This window comes from Equus przewalskii, chromosome 1 (genome assembly GCF_037783145.1).
Source record: "Equus przewalskii isolate Varuska chromosome 1, EquPr2, whole genome shotgun sequence".
In the NCBI taxonomy this organism is placed as follows: domain Eukaryota; kingdom Metazoa; phylum Chordata; class Mammalia; order Perissodactyla; family Equidae; genus Equus; species Equus przewalskii.
Window position 1 is genome coordinate 26457437 of NC_091831.1, and position 22731 is coordinate 26480167.

The window sequence follows — 22731 nt, forward strand, 5'->3', positions numbered from 1 at the left end:
TAATGATCCCCCCGCAATATACTGCCTGTAATCCATACAATAGTTATTTTCCAGGCAACGCATTCTGTATTTAATCACAATTTAGCCTCTTGCTTTGTAATTTACTATATTACATGCATCACTATTTTTGCTCCAGCGAAATAAAAATTCTTAGCGCTCCCCCATAGCACACAGAGAGTGCTCAAAGCATGCCAAGTGGCTGCAGATGTCCTCCCAGGGTCACAGCATTAACATAATTAGAATGTTGATAAGTTGTCTTTCTTATAAACTTCAAACAGAACATCTAACCCAACTTACAAGTGGACAAACTCCATTCTACCTGTAAAGTGTCAAATATGGGTAAGGCGAGATTGTTTGAGCTTTGAGATAGGAAATGAGCAGTTTCATTCCCTTATTTTCCAGAAGAATTTGCTGAAATCTTAACTTTCTAGGAAGGATTGTCTCATGGCCAAAACTGCTCACAAAACCAGGTTATTTCACATGGAGAAGCCATAAGAAAGGCTCCTAGCATTAAGTATGGACTATTGGGTTTTGAAATATCTACTTTGCAGTGTTATGAAATCCCAAGCTGAAGAGCCTTCCAGTGTTTATGGTTTTAGGAGTCCCTTTCCACCTCTAGGCAGTGGCTTTGGGAAGCTGGAATCTATCCTGATGGGGATGACAGGGAAGAAGATCTTCCCAACTCCTCTAGATCTTTCTGGAGTTTGGAAATTCTGTTCCACATATCACCTTAGGTTTCCCTTGCAACCTACTCCTTCCCGTTTTGAGCTCAGATCAAAAAGACTCCAAGGAGTCCTCCCTTCATTGTAAAAGATGACTTTGGGGCAGTCTGCTCTCCTCACCCCACCCGGGTGTGGCCCTCCCCAAGGCCGGCAGTAAGCTTGGGGTCCCCAAGGGCCCTGGTTCCTAGCACTCTACCCCTGAGAGCCGTGAGAGTCATTCCTGAAAACTTCTCAGGCTCTGAGTACACCCAATAGTGATTTTCTTCTTGGGTTCCGCCCTGGAGCAGAGATATGCAGTCAGGAAAATGTCACCCAACCAGTCTCTCCATCTGACAGGTCAGCCGGAAGCACTCGTCCTACTGGGTGTCCTACTGGATGTTCTTCTTCGAAGAAAGCCTCCCCTACTAGAAAGAGTGTCTTCTCTTAATTAAATTTTTAACCTCCACAGACCCAACTGTTGATGGCAGTAAAATCTGGGTGATGCTGAACTTTACCAAGGACTCTATTTTTCAGCTTCCTTAGCGGCCACGGGTGTAATTAAATGCCATTCTTCTAATGACACACATTTTCCCTTCTAGCTGCTTAAAGTTTCTTCTCTGCTAAATAGTTTAGCAATTATCTCTTTGGTCACCATCTACCTCCTCCAGGGATGGCCTGCCAGAGTGACCTGTACTCCTCCTTCCATTTGACAGAGTCCCTGTTAAACAGAAAGAACTCTTGCCATCTTGAGTAATGTCATGATGTACCTTATTTATTTATGGCCCTGGAATGTGGTTTCTTTTCTCACTTTAAATTAGGGCTAGTGGGGACAAGCAATATCAAGGTGGCCATAATTTACCAAAATGCCAGCTTTTCAAAAATCTTAAACGTTCAACATTCCAGAATGTAGACAGAGTAAGAGGAAAGGAAACAAAATTTGTCATGATCTTGCAAGGAAGGCTAGTCTTGGGCGGAGACAAGAGCTCATATTTACTCAAGGATTTAAATTTAGATACTGTCATTATCTCCAAGTGAGGCTGTAGATTCCCAATGTGTGTGTGTGTGTGTGTTAGTAGGTCATTTATCAGTGTAGTAAACATTTAAAATATATCACAATGTAATCCTGCTTCTAGTATTGCTTTACTTGTTCATTTAACACATCAGGAACAAACAAGGTTGGTCTGAACCAGCCTCTTCGAGGTCCTGGCTCACGGGCCCATCACTAGCGGGGGGACAAAGCGAAAGAGCGGCTTGGAAGACCGGTTTCGGGGAGGAGCAAAGTCAGAGTCAACCCCCAAGTCGCGACCTGGAGGAGGGCGGAGCGGGGCCGCGGCGGGCGCAGAGGGGGGCGGGGCTGCGGGAGGCCAGGAGAAAAGGCCGGCACGGGGGCCCGCGGTGTCCACCGCGGGGGCCGGTGCCGGGTCTGGGCCGGAACTGCCGAGGCGACCTCCAGCGCCAGGCGGGGCCGACTGCGCCTCCTTCAGCTGCTGGGCGCCCGCGGCCTCCAAGCGCCGGGACGGCCTGGCCTGCGCGCTCTCGGAACCGGCGGCGCGGGCGCAGGCGCGCGCGCGGGGGTGGCAGTGGGGGTTAGGGGCGGATTTTCATTTTTGTTTTCCTCTTTTCTGTTGCATGACGATTACCAGAAAGTCCCGGGGCGGAGCGACGGGCAGACCCCTCCACTCTGTCCGGCACGTATTTTCCCAGGAGGGCGCGCATTCCTCCCTGGAGCCCACCCCTTAAAGCAGTTTTCAGGCTACGCCTGTGTGGACATAACTCCCCAAAGTAAAAAGCTTGTTTAACCGTTTCGAAGTTGATACTTTGGGAAAGGAGAAACCCTCCCGCGGGGCAGAGGAGATTCCAGGGGGAGTGTAAGGAACTCACGAGTTCTCACGCGAGGAACGCCTCTGTCCTCAAGCCAGTGGCGTCCAGTTTGATAGGGCCAAGACCCCTGGGTTTACCCCTCCCAGCTTTCTGGGTGCCCGCCCGGGAACAGCTTTGGGGCCATGCCGATTTCACCCACTTTAACCTCCTTGCGTCCTGATTTTTGTGTCTCCCATCTAGATCCTCGACTCTGATTCAGAGCTTCTCAGGGTTGGCTGGAAACCACAGCCCAGCCTCCCGATGCAGTCTGAATCCGGCTGGTGTGAAGAGGAGACCCCTTCCCTCTTGTGGGGTTTGGATCCTGTGTTTCTAGCCTTTGCAAAACTCTACATCAGGGATATCCTGGACTTGAAGGAGTCCCGCCAGGTGCCAGGTATGTGGCTTGTCAGCCTGGAGGATGCCCGGTACTGCATCTACACCCCATGCTGCCTTCCTTAAAGCTGCAGAGATCTGGGGCATAGGGGCTTTCAGGAGAGACTTCCCTGCTGCAGGCTTTGTAAATGACCCAGCCTGGACCCTCAAATGAGTTCATTTCTATGCAACTTAAAAACAGTCTAAATCTTTTTTATTTTTATTTTGTTAATAGATGCTTGAGGGAGTAACCTTTCTACTGAGGAACGTTTTTACTTGGTTTTGAGGTCTTTCATGTTTAAAAATGCTCAGTTTTTTCTGGGTCTGCTCTAAGGTGGAAAGCTTACTGGACCAGGCATTCCTAGGCATTGCTGTTTCCTGATGGAGCCACTTACCTGGTCTGGGTCTGTGACTCGCCTGTAAAGGTTAGGTATCTTCTTTGTAAGAATGGCAATTAACTATGCCCGATTTTTCTATGGTGCTTTCTTTTGTTTTGAATTCATCAGAATAAAAATAATGTAAACTCCCGAGAGGAGGGACGTCATCTGCCTTGTGCTTACAACAGTGCCTGGCAGGTAGTGGGCCAGCAAGAAATAGTCATTGGAGCAACAGAGCATTACATATGTAAAGTTAAAGAAATCGCTTTTTTTTTTATTAGAGTAGTGGTCACTAAAATAGGCTCTTCCTCCCTAAAAATATAACAAATTCAGTTTGGGGTAGATTTAAATAATTCATATAGCTGTGGGTGGATCTTCACGTGTTTCCTATGAGAAGTTTAGTTAAACTCTCTTTGCTATTTTGCATGAATAGCAAGCTGTGATTCAGAAGTAGCCAAGAATGTCAAGTATGCACAGTTTTAATGAGACAACGTTTTGTGTTTTTCCAGTTCTATGTACAAATATATTTGGATGACCTTATACTAAAGCCTTTTGTACAGATTTTCCATCACACCTTTATTTCCTAATTATTCTTGGAAATGGTCTCTTTTTTCCTTGGAAGGCAGCCATCCTCCCCCACGGTTGTCTGTTTTCCAGAACAGTCTGGTATTCTCCATAGCTCATCTCCATGGGAAGAAATGAATTCACACCCCAAATGCCAGCCTTTCTTACGGATCTCCTGTAGGTGCTCAAGGTGTCATCAGGGGCTTACCTCCTCTGTGAGGGAAGGACTTTATGGTGTATTAACAACAAACCAAGGAAACTGGTGTGTCACTGGTGATAATGCTTCCGACGTGGTTTTTAAAATGCAGTCTCATGGTTGAAGCAGACATCAACAATAATTTCACAGCATGATCTTCTTTAGACTGTACTCTTGGCTTCTGAGGGGTGGGAAATGCCACTAGTCTAGGTTTTCATTTTTGTCTTGTTTTGCTTTGTTTGTCATAAAGAAAAAACTTTTATTTTGACTGCATAAAATTTAGAAATATTTAAACAGTAAAGAATACCTTAAACGAAATAACAGAAGTTAACACCAAAAAATGATAAAACAAGAAACGAATGTCTCATAAAGAATTTGGCTGGCCTTTGTCCTGATACCTGGGAAATCTTTGGATTTCAGGAATGAGAGGCATGTCTTTGTTATTCACGGTGGCCCCTTGAACCACACTTGAGTTTCTGCTAACTAAGGTGTCTCATGCTGGGCCCCTGGGTAGTTTCAGGGTGGGGTATGTCCATGCCTGAAAAGCATGATTAGAGGGTTGGGTTTTGAGCTGGTTACAGCAGCCCCACCCCTTGGGCCAGGAGGGAGGCTGGAGATTGAGTTGTTATGTGGATAGTGGTTCACTCATGTCTGTGTAATGAAACCGTGATAAAGCTCTAGACACTGAGGCTTGGGTGAGCATTCCTGGTAATCAAACCTCAGTGTGTCGGGAGGGTGATGTGTCCTGAGGACGTGGAAGCTTCACGCTTGGATTCCCCCATACCTTGTCCTCTGCATCTCTTCGTTTGGCTGATCCTGATTTGTACCTTTTATTATAAAACTATACTTGTGAGGATGGCACCTTCCTGAGTTCTGTGTGTCATTCTAGCAAATTATCAAACCTGAGGGAGTTGTGGGAACCCCTAAATTTGTAGCCAGTTGGTTAGAAGTGTGGATGCCCTGAGGACCCTGAAACTTGGGGTTGGTGACTGAAGTGAGAGCAATCTTGTGGGATTCTGTGCCCTTAACCTGTCAATTTGACCTTGCTCTGGGTAGTTAGCATCAGAATTGCTTTCAAAATGATTGCAAAATGTCAACTTCCCTACATTAACCTGTGAATTTGGGGTTAAACTAATAAAAAATATTACGAAGTTGGACTGTGGTGGTGGTGTTTAGGTTTTGGGTTTGTTTTGTTTGGTTTGATTTGGTTACAGCTCACAGCATACAGAGATAGTCCGTATTATTCTAAATGTCTCTATCCATGTCAGACTTTAATGATGGGATAAATAATAGTGAACCCTTTATTGAAATCAAAATACAATACCTGTATTATCTAATTCTAGAAACTCCAATGAAGTGAAAATAATGTATTCATAAGAATTGTATTAAATGAATCTGTATTTTAAAAAATATCTTTAAGCATTTTATTTTATTTTAATTTTTTTGAGGAAGATGAGCCCTGAGCTAATATCTGCCCCCAATCCTCTTTTTTTGGAGAGGAAGACCGGCCCTGAGCTAACATCCGTGCCCATCTTCCTCTACTTTTTATATGTGGGACACCTGCCACAGCATGGCTTGACAAACGGTGCCATGTCTGCACCCGGAATCCGAACCGGCAAACCCTCAGTCGCCAAAGCGGAATGTGAGAACTTAACCACTGCACCACCAGGACGGCCCCTATCTTAGGCATTTTGATGCTATGAAACTTCAATGAGAGCAATTGTAGCATCAATTAAATAACAGTTGGACTAGAAGGAGATAAATCAAAAGTACTTTTAAAAGAGAGAAAACACAGGCAGATGCCTTGCTGTGGTTGTGACTGTTTAGGAGGCTGCTGCTGGGAACACTGAATCATACCTGCCTGTGACCCTGGATCCCTGAGCCCTCCCAGCATGACCCTCCTCTCTCTTGGGGACCTGAAGATCTATTGGATCCCCTGATATGTCTGAGCCTCTGGGCTGCATGTGGATCAGAAGGAACAAAAGGACCACTTGGGAAAGGCTGCAAGTTAAACTCAACGTTAGCCAGTGTCTGTTGTGATTGTTTTCTTTTCTTAGCTCATTGAGCTTTCTCTCAGTCCACAGAGCCGCCATCCAACTTTCTTGAGCTCTGGTCTCATAGAGGAGACTCTTGTGTTGATAGAAGGAAAGATCCTCTCCATTTCTTTTTCTGTATCGTTGCCCGTCTTATAGAGGTTGCGCTTCTGAGATATAGTTCATGTTTCTATTCACTTTGGGAAGTTTTTTCTTTATTTCCTAGCAGTGTATTTCCTCCTTAGTCAATTTTCTCTGAGTGATTTTATTCAAACCATCTGTTATTTTCTTCTAAATTTGTTCTCCATTGTTCTGTGGTGCTTTTAAGATTTTTTTTTTTTTGCATCAGTCACTTGAGATTGGAAGGATTTTCTGCGTCTTTGAGTGACTTTGTCTGTCCTTCAAAGCGAGCCATTGTCAGTCTATGAGAGAAAAGCTGAGGGGGCTCCACTTTCTGTCCATTTTCAAGAAGGTCTGTTGTGTCCTTCAGTGAAGACCTGGTTGGGGTTTTTATCAAGTGTTGCCCAGTACAGAGTCGGTCACCTCGGAGCACTGGTCTCCGCCACAGATGACTTACGGATGTCATTGGCTTGTGTGATTGGTTCAGTCTTCTCATGGCCGTTTCCATGTGCTTCAACCCAGGCAGAACACCTTTTGGCTAGCTCTTTTCCCTTTCTTAAAGTGTGCTGGCTGTTTACTATGAAAACCCCCATAGCAGCACTTACCAGGGTGTCCCAGGGAAACCCAAGGAGTCCTGGGACTGTCTCAAGCTTTCAGACATCACCAGCAGAGCACCCCACAGCAGCTCCAGGACCAGCCGGAAACACATGTTGCGGGCAGGCAGCAGGCCCTCCATGGATACAAAGGGCTCCAGGGCTCTGTCTCCAACTGCCAATGTCCTGGGGGCCACAACTGACCACAAGGAACCCTGTGGAGTGTTCTGTCTCTAATGCAGGCAATTGCCTGGCAACCAGGACAGACCATCCGTTGGGCTGGGGGAGGGGGAGGTGAGTCTGGTTCTAGAAAATGGTTCTCTCTAACTTTGCTCTGCTTAGTGCAGAAACAGAAAGTGACATTAGGGGCTGGCCCGGTGGCGCAGCAGGTAAGTTCGCATGTTCTGCTTCGGCGGCTCGGGCTTCAGTGGTTCAAATCTGGAACGCAGACCTATGCACCACTTGTCAAGCCATGCTGTGGCAGGTGTCCCATATATAAAGTAGAGGAAGATGGGCACAGATGTTAGCTCAGGGCCAGTCTTCCTCAGCAAAAAGAGGAGGATTGGCGGCAGATATTAGCTTAGGGCTAATCTTACTCAAAGAAAAAAAAAGAAAAAGAAAGTGGCATTAGTTGGACAGTGCATTTGGAAAAGCAGAAAGGGCTGACTGGAGCGAGAGACCAGCCGGAGGCTCAGGCTGCTCTAAGCCCCAGCTGGCTCTACAACAAACCTGAGAACCAGAGCAGTGCTGTGCCGCAGCCCTTCTGTGCACACAGCATGTCAGGCACGGGGGAGGAGGGCATACACTTCAGTACAGGACTCCGTTCCCACGCCCCGAGGGAGGCTCATTCTCCCAGTTTAAACTTCCTTCTGCCACTGGGAAGCCTGAGCATCTGAGCATGCCTGCAAAGGTCTGCAGGGACCCTTCTCCTCTGAAGGCGCCCTCTCTCCTCTGTGTTCCGTCAATGCAGACAGGCAGGTGCACAGGACCCCAAGGTGTCATCAAAGGTAGTAACTGAAACACCAGGATTTCAATCACAAGAGTTCAGGAGAAGTGAATTGGAACTGTCTTGCTCTTAAAATTTCATGGGTTTTCTATGGAGCCAGTTTGTCCCCATTCAATCCAAGTGTTCCTGGATGGAGGCACCCCTTCTCTGGAGATGACACAGTGACCCAGGCTCCTTCTCTCGTGTGGCCCTGCCATTTCAGCTCATGGTCCCCAAGGTCACCCTGGGCACAGTCTCCAATCCACTAAGTCATGTTTGGAAGTATGCCTCTGCCAAGAGAGAGGGCCCTTCTTTTGGCTAAATTTGCCATGTTTTTTTCTTTCCTTCAAACCATATCTCACTTTCCTAGAATCTCTGGCTGACTGAGGCTTAGAGCCTCCTTGTCCCTCCCCTGGGACTCGGCTGTGAGTGACTCGTCCCCAGCCCTTTTATCTACATGGGAAACAAGAGGACCGTCAACAGAGGCCAGTCTAGGGGTTCTGAAGGGCATCGGGGTTCAGGCCACGGGTCCCCCATGGATGAGGAGAAGAGAGGCTCTGACCAGGCTTGGTGGGGAGGGGGTTAATGTACAGTCAAATGGCCGAAGTGATATCTGTTTCTTTGTTTACAATTCATGTATTTATTTAAAAAAGAAGTCACCAATTAAAAGTTTATAGCCTCTTTCTGAAAATAAAGAGTTCAGCCATTGTGGGGAGGAAAAAAGAGGCTGGAGAGGATTTTGGTCAGAACTTGAGCTGCAGGTGACAGGAACACAGAACGCGTAGCTGAAGCCAAAATAGGGAGTTCAGGTGAGGATATAGGGGGCCCAAGGAGGGAAGCTCTGCAGGAGCCAGGGCGGCACTGGGACCTCGGGGTGGAATCAAGGACTCACCCCTGCCAGGAGTCCCTCTGTCTGTGTCCTGTCCCCAGTCCAAAAAAGGCCTCTGGGGGTCAGTGTGTAGAGTTCACCTTCTCACATTTCCCCTTTAAGGGGGGACCCGCTTGCTGGCCTCTGGCATCTAGGTTTTAAAAATAGAGTTTTAAAAAGAGAAGCTTTTGAGATGTAATCTGCTGGCCCCAGAGGGTAGCGTTTTGTAACCTTTGTTTTTTCTTTTTGAAAAAAAAAATGCTGCTCCTAATTCATAGAAATGATGACTGGTTTCCTAGAAAAACACCAGTAAGGGAACCAAAGAACCATTTCTCGTGGTTTCCTCTCTTCTTTTTCCAGTCCCTTGAGACACAGCACTGTTTTTGGTCACATAATAGAATGACTGTTTCCAGGCCCCTTGTGAGAGTTCTCCACGGAGGTCCATTTCATTTTCGCAAGTGCAGAGAAGATTGACCAAATGCAGTTGGGCAACACTGGTTTTCTCTTTTCTGTGCTAGTACAGGCTTCTTTAGAGCCAGGCTTTCCACTTAGGACCCCTGAGGGACAGACATCTGAATTTCTTGGGGCTTGCCATGTGTCAAGGGCTGATTTTTAAGTCTGGCATTTCCACAAGCAGCATACCACTGATTTTTCACTTCCACCCCCGACCCGACCCCACCCCCTCCCCCACAGTTAACATCATTGAAGCAGAAAATGTAATCATCTGTTGTATGGACTTTCCCTTTTTCAGGTATATTTTTTTACAATGGACATCCAATAAAGCAGGTAGATATCTTGGGAACCGTAATTGGAGTGAGAGAGAAAGATGCTTTCTACAGTTATGGAGGTAAGAACAGTTGTGTTTGACGATGAGTTTATGTGGAAGGACCCCACTTAGCTGAATGTTGAATTTGAAACATCCCCAGCCTTCAGAGCAGATGGGGACTCTGACAAACCCCATGCGCTTTCCTCTGTTGGGAGCCCTTTGGAGCGACTGATGTGGACTAAGTATCAAACAAGGCAACGGGTAGGAATGATACTGATGAATACTGTCCAGTGACAGCTGCTGGGGAGTTAGGAGGCGGGAGAATTAAAATGCAGCAGTCTGGGATCACTGGGTGATCAGGGACAGACCCCTGATACCTGAGGACATAGCTGTAAATAGCAAAGGATGGTAGTGTATGTTTATATTGATACCTTTAAAAAGAAAAGGCCAGATTAATATTAAAGTAGACTCTTTAAGAAGGCAGGGAGGTGTGTGAAAAATAATTTACAAGATTTATGTCTAGAACAGTTAAAAAGTAAAAGTCTTCTGGTACTCAAAGGTGTAAATATCCATGATCAGAAAATCTCCCTTCCCGCTTCATGGAAACTAAATAGGGGGTTTCTATAGTTTGAATACCAGCGAATTGTTACAATATGATTTTAGTGTCACAGGTGTTGATTTTTTTCAGAGTTTAATGTAAGTATTTTAATATACTGCCTTGTGCAGCTCTAAGATTCTCTGTAGTTAAGAGGCCAAGTTGGACGTTTTGTGGGAAGCTTAATTTTGAATTCCAAACCGTCGCTGTAATTGACATTGTCACTTTTGTGGTATTGCCTTGTATTTATCTTCTTCCTCTACTTGGGGAAAGACAGAAGGCGGTTGAACTGAGTGACCAAGAAGATTTCCCTGGCAGTCTGTGCATGATTGATAATTTACGGATCCCATATCACTGCATTTCTTCCACATGTATTCATTTTCCTGAGGATGACTGTTTTGGGCTTGTAAAATAACATGTGAGAAATGAGATTTCTTATGCCCTCTGCTTTGTCCCAGCATTTTTTTTTTTTTTGAGGAAGATTATCCCTGAGCTAACATCTGCTGCCAATCCTCCTCTTTTTGCTGAGGAAGACTGGCCCTGAGCTAACATCCGTGCCCATCTTCCTCTACTTTATATGTGAGATGCCTACCACAGCATGGCTTGACAAGCGGTGCCACGTCCGCACCCCGGATCTGAACCAGCGAACCTGGGACACCGAAGCAGAATGTATGCACTTAACCGCTGCACCACCGGGCCAGCCCCCAGGATATATATTTTTAATATTCTGAAACAGATCACCTTGTCAGGCATCCCCGTAGTGGATCTCTTCTCTACTTTATTTTACCAAAGATATTGGTTCTCTTTTTCTCCAGATAATTGAACAAGTATTCACTAAGTTCCCACAGCATACCCAGCTGTAGGCAGATACATTATCTGTAGTACAATATGGTACTTCCTCTCCAAATACCAGTGATGAAATAATAGAATCTTTTAGTTTATAAAGCATTTTTTTAAAGATTGGCACCTGAGCTAACAACTGTTGCCAATCTTTTTTTTTTTCCTGCTTTTTCTCCCCAAATCCCCCCAGTACATAGTTAAATATTTTTGGTTGTGGGTCCTTCTAGTTGTGGCATGTGGGATGCCGCCTCAGCATGGCCTGATGAGCAGTACTGTGTCCGCACCCAGGATCTGAACCAGTGAAGCCCTGGGCCACTGAAGCGGAGTGCACAAGCTTAACCACTAGGTCATGGGGCCGGCCCCTTTAAAGCATTTTTACATGTATAGTTTCATGTTATTCTCCCCCTAATCTTGTGAAATAGAAAGGACAGATATTATTTCCATTTTGTCGTTGAGAGAACTAAGGCTCAGTTACTTGCTCAAGGTTCCACTCGTGGGTCCGATCTATTTACTGACTCCAGTGTGCTGAATAGTCTCCATATAACTCAATTTGATTTTTCTCTTCCCCATGTCCCCTCTCCCCCCCAAAATTTAATTTTCTGTCTTTTAGATGAAATAAATGAGGCTGTTTGAGGACATTAGTCCGGGCCCTAGAACCAAGCCGGATATTATGCCTGTGACCTAAAGGGGCTTCACTTACCCCTTTTCCTGTTATAAAACGAGGAGGGTGATGTGTCTGACTCTTCCCCAATAAGCATTTCCCTTAGAGTGGATGTCGTGAGAGCATGACACGCCTGTGGGCTATGGGAAGATGAAAAGCACCGAAGGCTGGAGTAATTGAGAATAGAAACGCTTTTGCGACTTAAATTCTCGTGAGGCCTGTTCGAGGGAGAGCTGTACTCTTCCTGCTGTCCTCAGGCCCAACTTGTCTCTTGGGCCACCTGCCACGTGGCCCCTCCTGCTGTCCTGGGTTCTGCTCCGCCTGACGCACCACAGCCTGTGCTGGGGGTGCTTCCTGCTCACACTGACTCGTCCAGTGGTTGGAACAAAAGGCCAGTGGCCCAGGCGGTGCTTCCCAGCTGGGGAGGACGTTGTGAGGCACTGCAAGGATGCTCCCCTTCCGGGGCATTCCAGCAGCCAGACCTCAGGGCGCCAGCAGAGGGTCTCCCAGGGGAGGTTATAAGCCAGGAAGTCAGGGTTTGCTGGCAGTGCCCCAAGCACACAGAGCACCTGGCAGCTACTCAAGCTCAGACCTAGAAGCCTGGGAAGCTACAATCAAGACCATGATGTCCTCACATTTTCTAGAACAAACGTTTGTGTGCTAATATTTTTTGACTTTCCATTCTAAATCAAGATTTTAAACTGGCCAGAGAAGTGGTGTCCCTGGAGGTGTCATACATTTTTTTAAATTCAAAATGTCCTAATTGATTTTTTTGCTTCTTAAAATGATACTCATTATAAAAAAAATTTTTTTTTAAGCTAGAGAAAATTTTAGTGAAGGACGTAAAACACATGTGAAACCCTGTAAATCAGACAAAAGCAATGTTTGGGTGAGCATCCTTCCTAATATTTCTAACATGTTCCTAATATTGAAGCAATACAGATATGCCTTATTTCCTCGTTACTGCTACGCGTATTTCTTTCTCATAATATTTCTGGAATTAGACCTTCAGTCAACGTGTATATTGAACATGGGGTTCCTTCCCCATACTCTAAATTAAATGCTATCAGCATTTTAATGTCTTAAAATCATTTATGTCAAAACACATTCTTTAATATTTTACAGAAATTAGGTTTTATATAAGATAATATATTTGATTTCTCTTTTACAGTGAGATATGAATATCTTTTAACAGCAATGAACAGAGACCCTCATGATAACTTTTTATGCTCATGCTATGCCATTGTAATTTATTTAACCAATTCCATATTTATAAACAATTAGGTTATTTCCAACTTCCAGTAACGTAAACAAGATTGCAGTGAACAACCTTATACAGGATGTGTATATCTGTGTATTTGTTCCATTTTTCCCCTCAGGATAAATTACTGGAAGTAAATGTTGAGTCAAAGGATATATATTTGATACATATTTCCAAACCTGCTCTTTAGAAATTTGGTATGAAATTACACTCCCACTAATAGCATATGAGGGTATCAGTATTTTTACTATTTGTCATTCTAGTAGTTGAGAAATTACTTAAATTTGCTTCTTTTTTTCTGGGAACTAGTGAATTTAATGTACTGACGTGTTTATTGGCCATTTTTATATCTTCTATGAATTGCATGTTCTTTTTCTTTGCCACTTTGTCTCTTGTGGTCTTGTTCTTTTCCTTATTAATTTGTCTGAGATCTTTATATGTTAAGACACTAACTCCATCCTTTGGAAAATTGCTGTGTAGTATTAGTTTTTAGTTAGTCAAATATATCAGACTTTTTAAAATGAGTTCTGATTTTCAAGGTTTGCTTAAAGAAGTGTCACCCTGCCAACTATAAGCCCAAGGTTAAAAAGTATTCATCTGTATTTTCTTCTCATCTTCTTAAGTTTACCTGTGTTACATTTAATGAAATAAAATCCATCTAGAATTTATTTTAGTAATAGAAGTAATTCTTCTCAGCTTCTGCTTTCCACACATTTAAACCAGCAATAAAAATTTTTGCCTGAGGTTTCTTCTGTATTACATGTGCTTTTATAAAAGTCTAGCTGATGATTTTTTAAAAATCATTAAGCCCATCTACCACATGTTTAGCAACCTCTGTTCTGAGTTTGTCAGAAATTAGGCAAAGAGAAAACGCCTGTCATCCCATAGAAAACACCTCCAAATTCCTCTGTGGTTATAAATCCAAGTACAGTGGGAAGTCTTGGTTTTTTTGCGCTAGGGGTAAAATAATCCAGACCAGTATTGTTTGTGTGACCAGATATAATTATTTTCTATTCTGAAAATAAAACTTGGCACTTCTGTGATGTACTTGGCTTTCCTTACATCCCCTGCAGTGGTAAGGACTGGGCAGAAGCTCTTTCAAAGAGAAGCCCAGGCCAAATGACTTGGGATGCTTTGTCTTGGTAAGTCAGCGAGCTAGAGAGAGAGCGCAAATGTTGACAGAAGGCAGCGCTCTGAGTGCCTCCAAACACAGACCATGGGATGCTCTCTTGTAGGGTTGGAGAGCAAGGCTGGTTTTGTATGTTAGTACTCATAGAAATTTTTGCACTTAACTTCCTGCAGACACCATTTTTGAGAGAGGTTTAGACAAGAATCATTAGTACCCTTGAGGTAAGGTAAATGAAATGTTGACTACATTCCACTGGGCTCATGTATTACATTGTCATTGCAGACAAGCGGTTCCCAATGGTATGTGGTGAGAGATTATTTCTAAAGGTGGAAGGAGAGTTCGATAAGAGATTTACACAATTAGGCTATTGAAAAATGTCGTCTTTGAGGATGGCTGAATGCAATGACAACGTGCTAATTCACCAGCGATGCCCACATCTCTGTTCTTCTACTCTTTTGCCCTTCTCTCACAGTGGATGATAGCACTGGAGTTATAAACTGCATCTGCTGGAAAAAGTTGAACAATACCGAATCTTCGTCAGGTAATTTCATTTGCGATGCTTCTTTGCTTTTCAGCTAATCGATGGATTTTATCCCGGGTAGCTCATCAGAACAGCTGTAGTGCTGAATTTACACATTTATCCACTAGGGCATTACATTGATCAACTTGAAGCCACGTGTCCGGAACTTTGGCTACTCTGCACACGGATGCTATAGGGGAGCCAGTTTTTCTTTCAACCCTTTCTTTGGTGCTCACTTCCTCATAAGCCTATGGGAAGGTGAATAGGTTACTAGGAGTTTCAGCATTTCATTTTTACCATGCCAGTTATTAGGCAAGTCAAGATGTTTTGGCTTAATTGCCAGTCAGGTCAGAATCCCCTTGCTCCAGGCGTATCACTTGACCAAAGAAGGTCTTGAAGACTTTTCCTTCTACATGGTTGCCACTAATTTCTGTGCTACCATGATCCAGATTTTCTAAAATCTCTACACGTACAAACAAATATGCCAGGAATTCTAAGATTGTTGAGAAAGTAAGAGAGGATTCCTTTGAAGTTAGCCATGAATAATATAAACTGAAAAAGAACTTTGAAATTGTATAGAGAACACATTGTAACACTGAAACAGCATTTGGAATTTCTTGAGAATATTTTAATAGTTCTTAGGTTCTTTTTATAAGTTGCTTTAAGTTCATAATATTAAAAAAAATATTGTGCCAGATTGGTAATCATTTTTGGTTCTAGAGAAGCTACAGAGACTGGGACCTTGTTTTTCTCTGTTTTACAGCATAGCAATATGGTGCCATACACAGTGAGGCTATTCAATAAATGTTGCCTGTTCTCATATCTAACATCCAATATCTCTCTCCTTGTGATATACATGGTAAGAATGTGTAACACTTGGAATGGTTTCTTTCCTTTTACCATTATCCGTCAGAATCTCAACTTCCTACTTTGACTATACCAACTGGTGGAATATTCCTTTGCTTAATTTTCTGGTGTATTTACTTAGAATTTGGCTGTCAGTTTCATATGATTTTGGTGTTCCCGTTTCCTAATTTTGGAACATCTAAATCAATGACACTGCTTTGCTTATGAAGCTTTGTAGCCAAAAAAATTAAGGGAGACAACAGGTTTTCATGCGGCTATCTCACAGGCAAGAAATAAACCTGTAAGACTATCAGATATTTGAATTTTCATATATGTCTAGGATATTAAAATCATTTGCAGATTTATGCTTGTTATATTGTCACTGTCTTCAGCAGAGGGTGTAGTTTGAACATGCATACTTGTTTCAGACCAAGGGTTGGTAACCTTTTTCTGTACAGGGCCAGATAGTAAATGTTTTCTGCTTTGTGGGCCGTATGGTGTGCATCTCAACTATTCAACACTGCCACTGTAACACAGAAGTAGCCATAGACAGTACATAAACAAGCGGGCACGGCTGTGTTCTGATAAAACTTTATTTACAAAAACAGGTCGTAGGTGGATTTGGCCCAAGGACTATAGTTTGCAGACTCCTGATTTAGACATTGTTTTAATTTTCTAAATCAACTCCTTTTTTTTAAGAAGTGACATCATCAGGAATATGCTATAACTCTGATACTTAGTAATTTTCTGGATAAAATGGCTGTTAATACTGAGAGTGAGATTTTTAAAATATCTGTAAGTAGATGAATAGATAAACAGTCACAGCGGGTAGCCTTAATGGGAAATCACATTGAAAATAAAAAGAGAGGGTAAGAACACAAAGGAAAAGCCTGAAAATGGTTCTCGTCACGTTATATGTGAAGTGATATTTTTAAGTTCTTCCCACTAGCCCATTCTCCCTTTTAATTTAATTTCCCTCAGTTTTAAAGCTTTCTGCTGGAAAGTGGCCAACAAAGACAAATTATTTCAAACAAAATTTAGTCTGAGTCAAAATCATGTTCCAGTCCATTAAGGTATAAGAATATAGTATTAACTCCTAGAAATTTCACATTGAATGTACCATTTGGACTTAGCTTATGAGAAAAGTTAAGAAAGCTTGGCCCTTAATGTTAGAATTTTAAGAAGAGTTTATCTATCAGGGTGGAATAGGCTAGTTAAAATGACATTCTGTCAGGCTCCAGCTGTCTCATTCTATTCATTAAATTACACCGCTTGAGCCCTGCTTTCATCAGTTTGGCTCACCCTTTAAATGAAAGCTGGGCCTCTTTTTCTCGGACAAGCCATCAGTCTGATCATTTAACGGTGCCATGTGAAGCATTTATTATCACCTATAATGTCTGAATAATGGCGGTGGAATTTATAAACACGTCTAAAATTCAACCTAAGCAGAAGAGGACTTGGGGATAGGAACACAGTTGGAATAACCTTTTAAAAAGTGATGCTCAAGGGGCCAGCCCGGTGGCGTGGTGGTTGACTTTGCACAGTCCGCTTCAGTGGCCTGGGATTCACTGGTTCGGATCCCGAGTATGGACCTATGCACCACTTATCAAGCCATCTGTGGCAGGTGTCCCACATATAAAATAGAGGAAGATGGGCACAGATGTTAGCTCAGGGCCAGTCTTCCTCAGCAAAACACAAAGGAGGTTTGATGGCAGATGTTAGCTAACGGCTAATCTTCCTCAAAAAAATAAAAGTGATACTTGAGCCAGCCCTGGTGATGTAGTGATTAAGATTCGGCGCGCTCACTGCCACAGCCTGGGTTTGCTTCCTGGTTGTGGAACCACACCACCCGTCTCAGTTGTCATACTGTGGTGATAGCTCACATAGAGAATTAAAACTAACAATGAGAATACACAACTAAGCACTGAAGCTTTAAAAAAAAAAGAGTAATACTTGGGTGTTTTCTGAAGAAACCCAGTAAGCTGAGTAACATTAACACTGATTGTGTCTAGATTCCTAGCTGTTGGTTCCCAGGTACACAAAGTCCATGCTCCCTAGGTTGCTGTATCCCTTGGTATAGAAGATATGTTCAAAGTAATGCCTTTGCACATTACAAAGCCACTGTTATCTAAGTTGTATTAGATTAAAAAGCAGAAAATTTCACCAGTAGACCACAAAAGAGAGTCATTCCCTAATATATGACAAACCAGAAATAATACAGTGTAGGAAACAAAACAGCCTTTAACAGATGTTGTTGGTTCAGGCAGATAACAATATTAAAAAAGAGGTTACCGTGATGCCTATCTTTCAGCTTACATAAAATAACCCAAAGGAGATCGAGTTGGATATTTATCCCAGAAAATTTGAGGGTATGTGTATATGTTAAGCTCTCATGAGTCCCTAGCTTTTAGAACACTGAAAGTTATCACCATTGACAAGAGAGATAGACTAAAAGAGTTTGTCACACTTTTGTGTAATAAAATGAAATCAAATAAACCTAAAAAGGAAAGCAATAGAATGGAGAGATTGGATGTAATAAGCATAACTGATAAAGCTTCCCTAAAAACTTTTCAGAAATTAACATAAAGTGTTCAAAAGAGATGAAGGGCTTATACGTAAGGAAATACAGAGAGTAGATCATCTTATATAAAAACACACAGCCTCCCTGGCAATTTAAGAGCAAAATAGAACATTATGGAATCTTTATGTACTTTTAAGGTATTAAACATCCAATGACCGAAGCCCAGTGTGGGAGTCATAAGCAAGCACACATTGAGGTGTCACCTTGTAAAAAGAGAATGGTCAGTTAGTTGTTGCTGGCAAACATTCTGACGATATGTAATGAACTGTAAACCTGTTTGTACTTTTCTATTCAGTGATCCCCAAAGAAAGACCTCAAAGAAAACAAAATAATTTTGTCTAAAGGGCTTAATTCTTTTTCGCAATAACTGATATTTATTGACTGTTTCCTATGGATCTGGCCTTGTGCTGAGCTGACAATGTAAGGATTGACTTCAATCATACACAACAATCTGTGTATGAGGTGGACTCTATTGTTATCCCCATTTCATAACTGAGGCACAGTGAGGTTAAGCAGCCTGCCCAGAGTCACACAGCTCGTAAGAAGTGACCCAAGATTTAAGCCAGGTCTGTCGGACTCCAGTTACCCAAGTGCTGACTTCTAAGCCCCCTTCAGCCCTAGTGATAAAAACCGAAATGAAAAATTATGAAAAGGAGGAGGGTGAAACATTTAATGAGACTACCTAAACAAACTGTGGCATGTTAACATGGCAGAATGCTATATTGTTATTTAAAATACCAGGTTGTATAGATTCTGTGGATGCATATGTGTATTTGAGATTATTCTAGGCAGAAAATGAGAACACAAATCATCGAAACACACTATCTGTAACTGCGGGGAATACAAGTATACTCATGGGACAGGCAGCAGAGAATTAAGAATAAGCAGGAAGGCTCTGGAGTCAGAGACTGCCCGGGTTCAAACTCCAGCTTTGTTGCTAACTAGGTGTTTTACTTTGGGCAAATTGCTTGACCTCTCTGTGACTCAGTTTCCTCATCTGTTAAATGGGGCTAATAATAAATAGGCGTGGTTGTGAGAATTAAATGTGCTAATACATTGTAAAGTCCTTACAATGGCACCTGTAGTACCCAAACGTTTGTGGCTATTCTTATTATTATTATTTAAATAATATAATTTGGAAGTAAAATTTAAGTGATAGAAATTATTTAGAATTGAATGTGCATTGGGTTCTTTTCACCATGAAGTTGCTTAAATTTGTGGTTTCAAGCAGTGTGTTTGTGTGTGTGTGCATGAGAGAGAGAGAGGAAGAGAGAGATTAGCCTAGTTACACAACAAAGGTGAGAGATGAGAGATTAGGGTGTTGAACGCCGAGATGGGAAATAGACAGAATCACAAGAAGAGACTCTTGGGCCCCTTTCCCCTTATGCCACACCTGTCTCCCCACAAGAACACTTTAAAGAGTTGTTTAGAGCTGTTGCCACCAAACCTAGCTGGACTCAAAGCAGAACTGAGCTCAGGACCCGCCGAGCAATGCAGGGGTAAGAAAGAAGATGTGGGAGCCATGTGGGAACTCGCCCACTTGGGTTGTCAAATCTTCTAGACTCTGACCCCTTCACTCTGCTTTTGAATAATTACAGCTTATGCCTTTTATTCAACAGAGGATTTCAAAAGGTTACACAGATTTTTTTTTTATAGTAGAGAAACTAATCAGAAGTAGAATAAGGAAATGTCTTATGTTAGTCTTACCCCAACACTATCTTATGAATGTGGTGGTGGGATTGTGTTATGCGTTTCTCTCTTTCCTTCTGGCCCGAACAGCTACAGCTGCTTCAAGTACAAGAGATCGGAGCTTAACCTCCCAGCTTAAGAAGCTGCAAGAGACCATTGAGCAGAGAACAAAGATAGAAATTGGGGACATTATCCGGATCAGAGGTTATGTCCGCACATACAGAGAAGAGCGAGAAATTCATGCTACTGCTTATTGTAAGCACAAGATGTTTCTGCCAAATTGGTTGTTATTCTGGGTTTGTGTCCAGTAAACTCTTGTTTTGCTATAAGTCAGACTTCTGAAAACTTCAGATAAAAAGTTTTGACTCTATTTAGTAGAGGAAATTATATTGCATAACATGCTTTCTTGAGAAAGGCAGCATTTCTTATTTTAAAGAGAGACAACAATAAATAAATTGGGAACGAAAACTATTATATGTAGTTGGCAAATTTATTTGGACAAGATAGAGTTTATAAAGTACTTTGAGGTTTTAAGTGTCAACCTATTTAGGGCAGAGTGTTCATATTCTTCAAAATGATGGAGATTTCTTGAACACCATTCGGTCCCTTAACTTTGAAAGAAAACAGCTAATCAGAAATAGGATAGGGGACTGGCCTCATGGCCAAGTGGTTAAGTTTGCATGCTCTGCTTTGGTGGCCCAGGGTTTGCTGGTTCGGTTCCTGGGCATGGACCTACACACCGCTCATCAAGCCATGCGGTGGCAGCGTCCCACATAGAAGAACTAGAATGACTTACAAGTAGGATATACAACTATGTGCTGGGAGTTTGGGGGTAAAAAAAGAAAAAAAGGAAGATTGGCAACAGATGTTAGCTCAGGGCCAGTCTTCCTCAGGAAAAAAGAAAGAAAGAAAGGGGATCGTTCTGTATCAGATGAGTAATGCTCTTTACACTGGCTCATTTTGCTTGGAAATCTCAAGGATGGCCCCATTGTCCACCATTGTAACAGATGAGTGAATACACTAATGTGCTTTCTGTAGTCTTGTCTCCTGTTGGCCAAGCCTGTGATCCCTCAGGCATTGCATTCCCCCTTGCAGGATGACTGGGAAACTTTTAGTGCATCTAGACTATAAGACCCCTAGGCACCCCCAGGAAGGAAACCCACCAAGTGCCTTGTTTACTGTGGTCCTCCAGCAATTTGGACATGGAAAAGAAATTATCTCGGTGTAATTTCTGTGGTGTATTTTCCCCCACGGCTTGTTAGATAAAGTGGACGATCCAGTGTGCAACATTCAAATTGCAAGGATGCTTGAGCTGCCCAGTATCTACAGAAAAGTTTATGACCAGCCCTTCCGCAGCCCAGCCCTAGAGAAAGAAGGGGCACTAAGGTAAGTTATGGCCTGTCACTTCAGCACTGGCTGAAGAGGTGGCCACAGCAGTAGGGCCAAGCCGTGGGAGCTCAGGTGCTGGAGTGGGCCTCGGTTCCAATCCTGAACTGCCTACTTACTCACCCTAGGGCTGCAGGCAAGTCCACTCACCCTCTGTCTGCCTCACTGTCCTTATCTGTAAAGTGAGGATGATACTAGGACAGGTGTTCTAAGTTGTGGTAAGGAAAATATATGTGTAATTGGAGTCCCTAAAGGACTGGAGGGAGCAGAGGAAAAATATTTGAAGAGGTGATGGCTGAAATTTTTCCAAGTTTGATGAAAGCTATAAACACAGATCCAAGAAGCTCAGTGAGCCCCAAAGCAAGAAATCTGAAGAAAACCTCACTAAGGCACGTCGTAATCAAAATACTACACCATGACACAGCATAATAAAAAGCTACAGAATATTACCAGTCGCTCTCAACCAGGGGCAATTTTACTGTCTTGTGTGGAGGGAGAAAAAAGACAGGAGGATTAAGAATATATGCATATTTGCTAGTATCTGTATCGAAGAACTCTGGGAGGAGACAGAATCCATAATAGTGCTGCCTAGGGGGTGGGACGTGGGGAGAGGATGGAAAGGACACTTTTCACTGGGTACCCTTTAACTTTTTCAGCATGTGTATATATTACATATTCGAAAAAATTATATTAAAAAAACTCCCAAACTGTAGTCCCATATAAAGTAAAAAGTGAAAGTTCTCCCATTTTCCTCTCTCCCACGTCGGCCCCTTTCCCCAGAGGTTACCACTGTTCCTGGGTTGATGTGTATCCTTCAGACTTTTTCTTCTGTGCGTGCACGAGCATGAATCTTCACCCATGTATTTTGTGGGTTGTCATTTGCTTTTTTGCAACAGTGGCACCATACCTTACATACTATTCTGCAGCTTGACTTCTTAATCTATCATGAGTTTCTTAGTTCCTCTTAGTTCCCAGAGTTCTGCCTCATCCTTTTAAACAGTCACACAGTGTTCTCTGTACGAATTGCCTTTTATGTCAAAAACAGGCATCCATTTAGTGTTGTGTTTCCTAGGTAAGTTTCTGTTTTATGCACACCAAAAAGGAACAAAGGTGATGGTTTTCTGCAGAGCTTTTTAAAACTTTCCCCCAGCAGCAATCCAAGCGCCCTAGACCTGGCCAGTCTCACGTGTTTGCTGAGTGAAAAAGCCAAAGAATTCCTCGTGGAGAACAGAGTGCAAACCTTTTACCAGCAGGAATTGGAAATGGTGGAGTCTTTGCTGTCCCTTGCCAATCAGCCTGTGATTCACAGCGCCTGCGCTGAGCAAGTAAGTGCAGCGTGCCGCCAGTGAGGATTCCAGTCCCTGCCCCGGGGCTGCAGCTGAAGGGTGTGGGTGAGCGGGACTGCGGGACTGTGGCATCAAGACTCCCACAGTGAACCCAGGGAATAGAGTTATGCTCTATCACATGTCTTTTCTATTCTGGAAAGGTCACTGACCACTGAGAATTTGAAGTGAAAGTGGACCTGCTCTTTCCTCCTCCTTGTTTAATCTTTGGGCAGAAAAAGAAAATAGTCTAAGGTTCGTAGTACTTAGTACTCACCAAGATGGGTATTTAATCTCAGCAGGAGCCAAGTGAGGGGGAAGTAGATGAGAAGAGATAATTACCCTTCCAAGGTTATTGAGCGATCAGCAAGATGATTCTTGAACTTGAACCAAGGTTGTTAATGACTTGCTCTGTCTTCTTCTGGATAAAGTGAACGTATTGTGTTTTAAGAGTTTGAATAAAGAC

General features: G+C 43.0%; 1 protein-coding gene across 21 annotated transcripts in view; it reads left to right on the forward strand.

Moving 5' to 3' along the window:
• Window positions 1-1945: 1945 nt before the first annotated feature.
• Window positions 1946-22731, forward strand: part of STN1 (STN1 subunit of CST complex) — a 45463-nt gene continuing 24677 nt past the window's right edge. For 2 of the 21 annotated variants that reach the window (XM_070557272.1, XM_070557242.1), the window contains exons 1-7: window positions 2042-2483; window positions 2763-2955; window positions 9421-9516; window positions 14394-14462; window positions 19648-19812; window positions 20820-20943; window positions 22097-22268. In XM_070557272.1, coding sequence (XP_070413373.1) covers window positions 2823-2955; window positions 9421-9516; window positions 14394-14462; window positions 19648-19812; window positions 20820-20943; window positions 22097-22268 — 759 coding nt within the window. In that variant the 5' untranslated portion in view covers window positions 2042-2483; window positions 2763-2822. Of the gene's footprint in view, window positions 2570-2762; window positions 2956-7056; window positions 7206-9420; window positions 9517-14393; window positions 14463-19647; window positions 19813-20819; window positions 20944-22093; window positions 22269-22731 lie in introns of those variants that run through there. The other 19 variants (XM_070557251.1, XM_070557240.1, XM_070557260.1 and 16 more) reach the window with 17 other exon arrangements.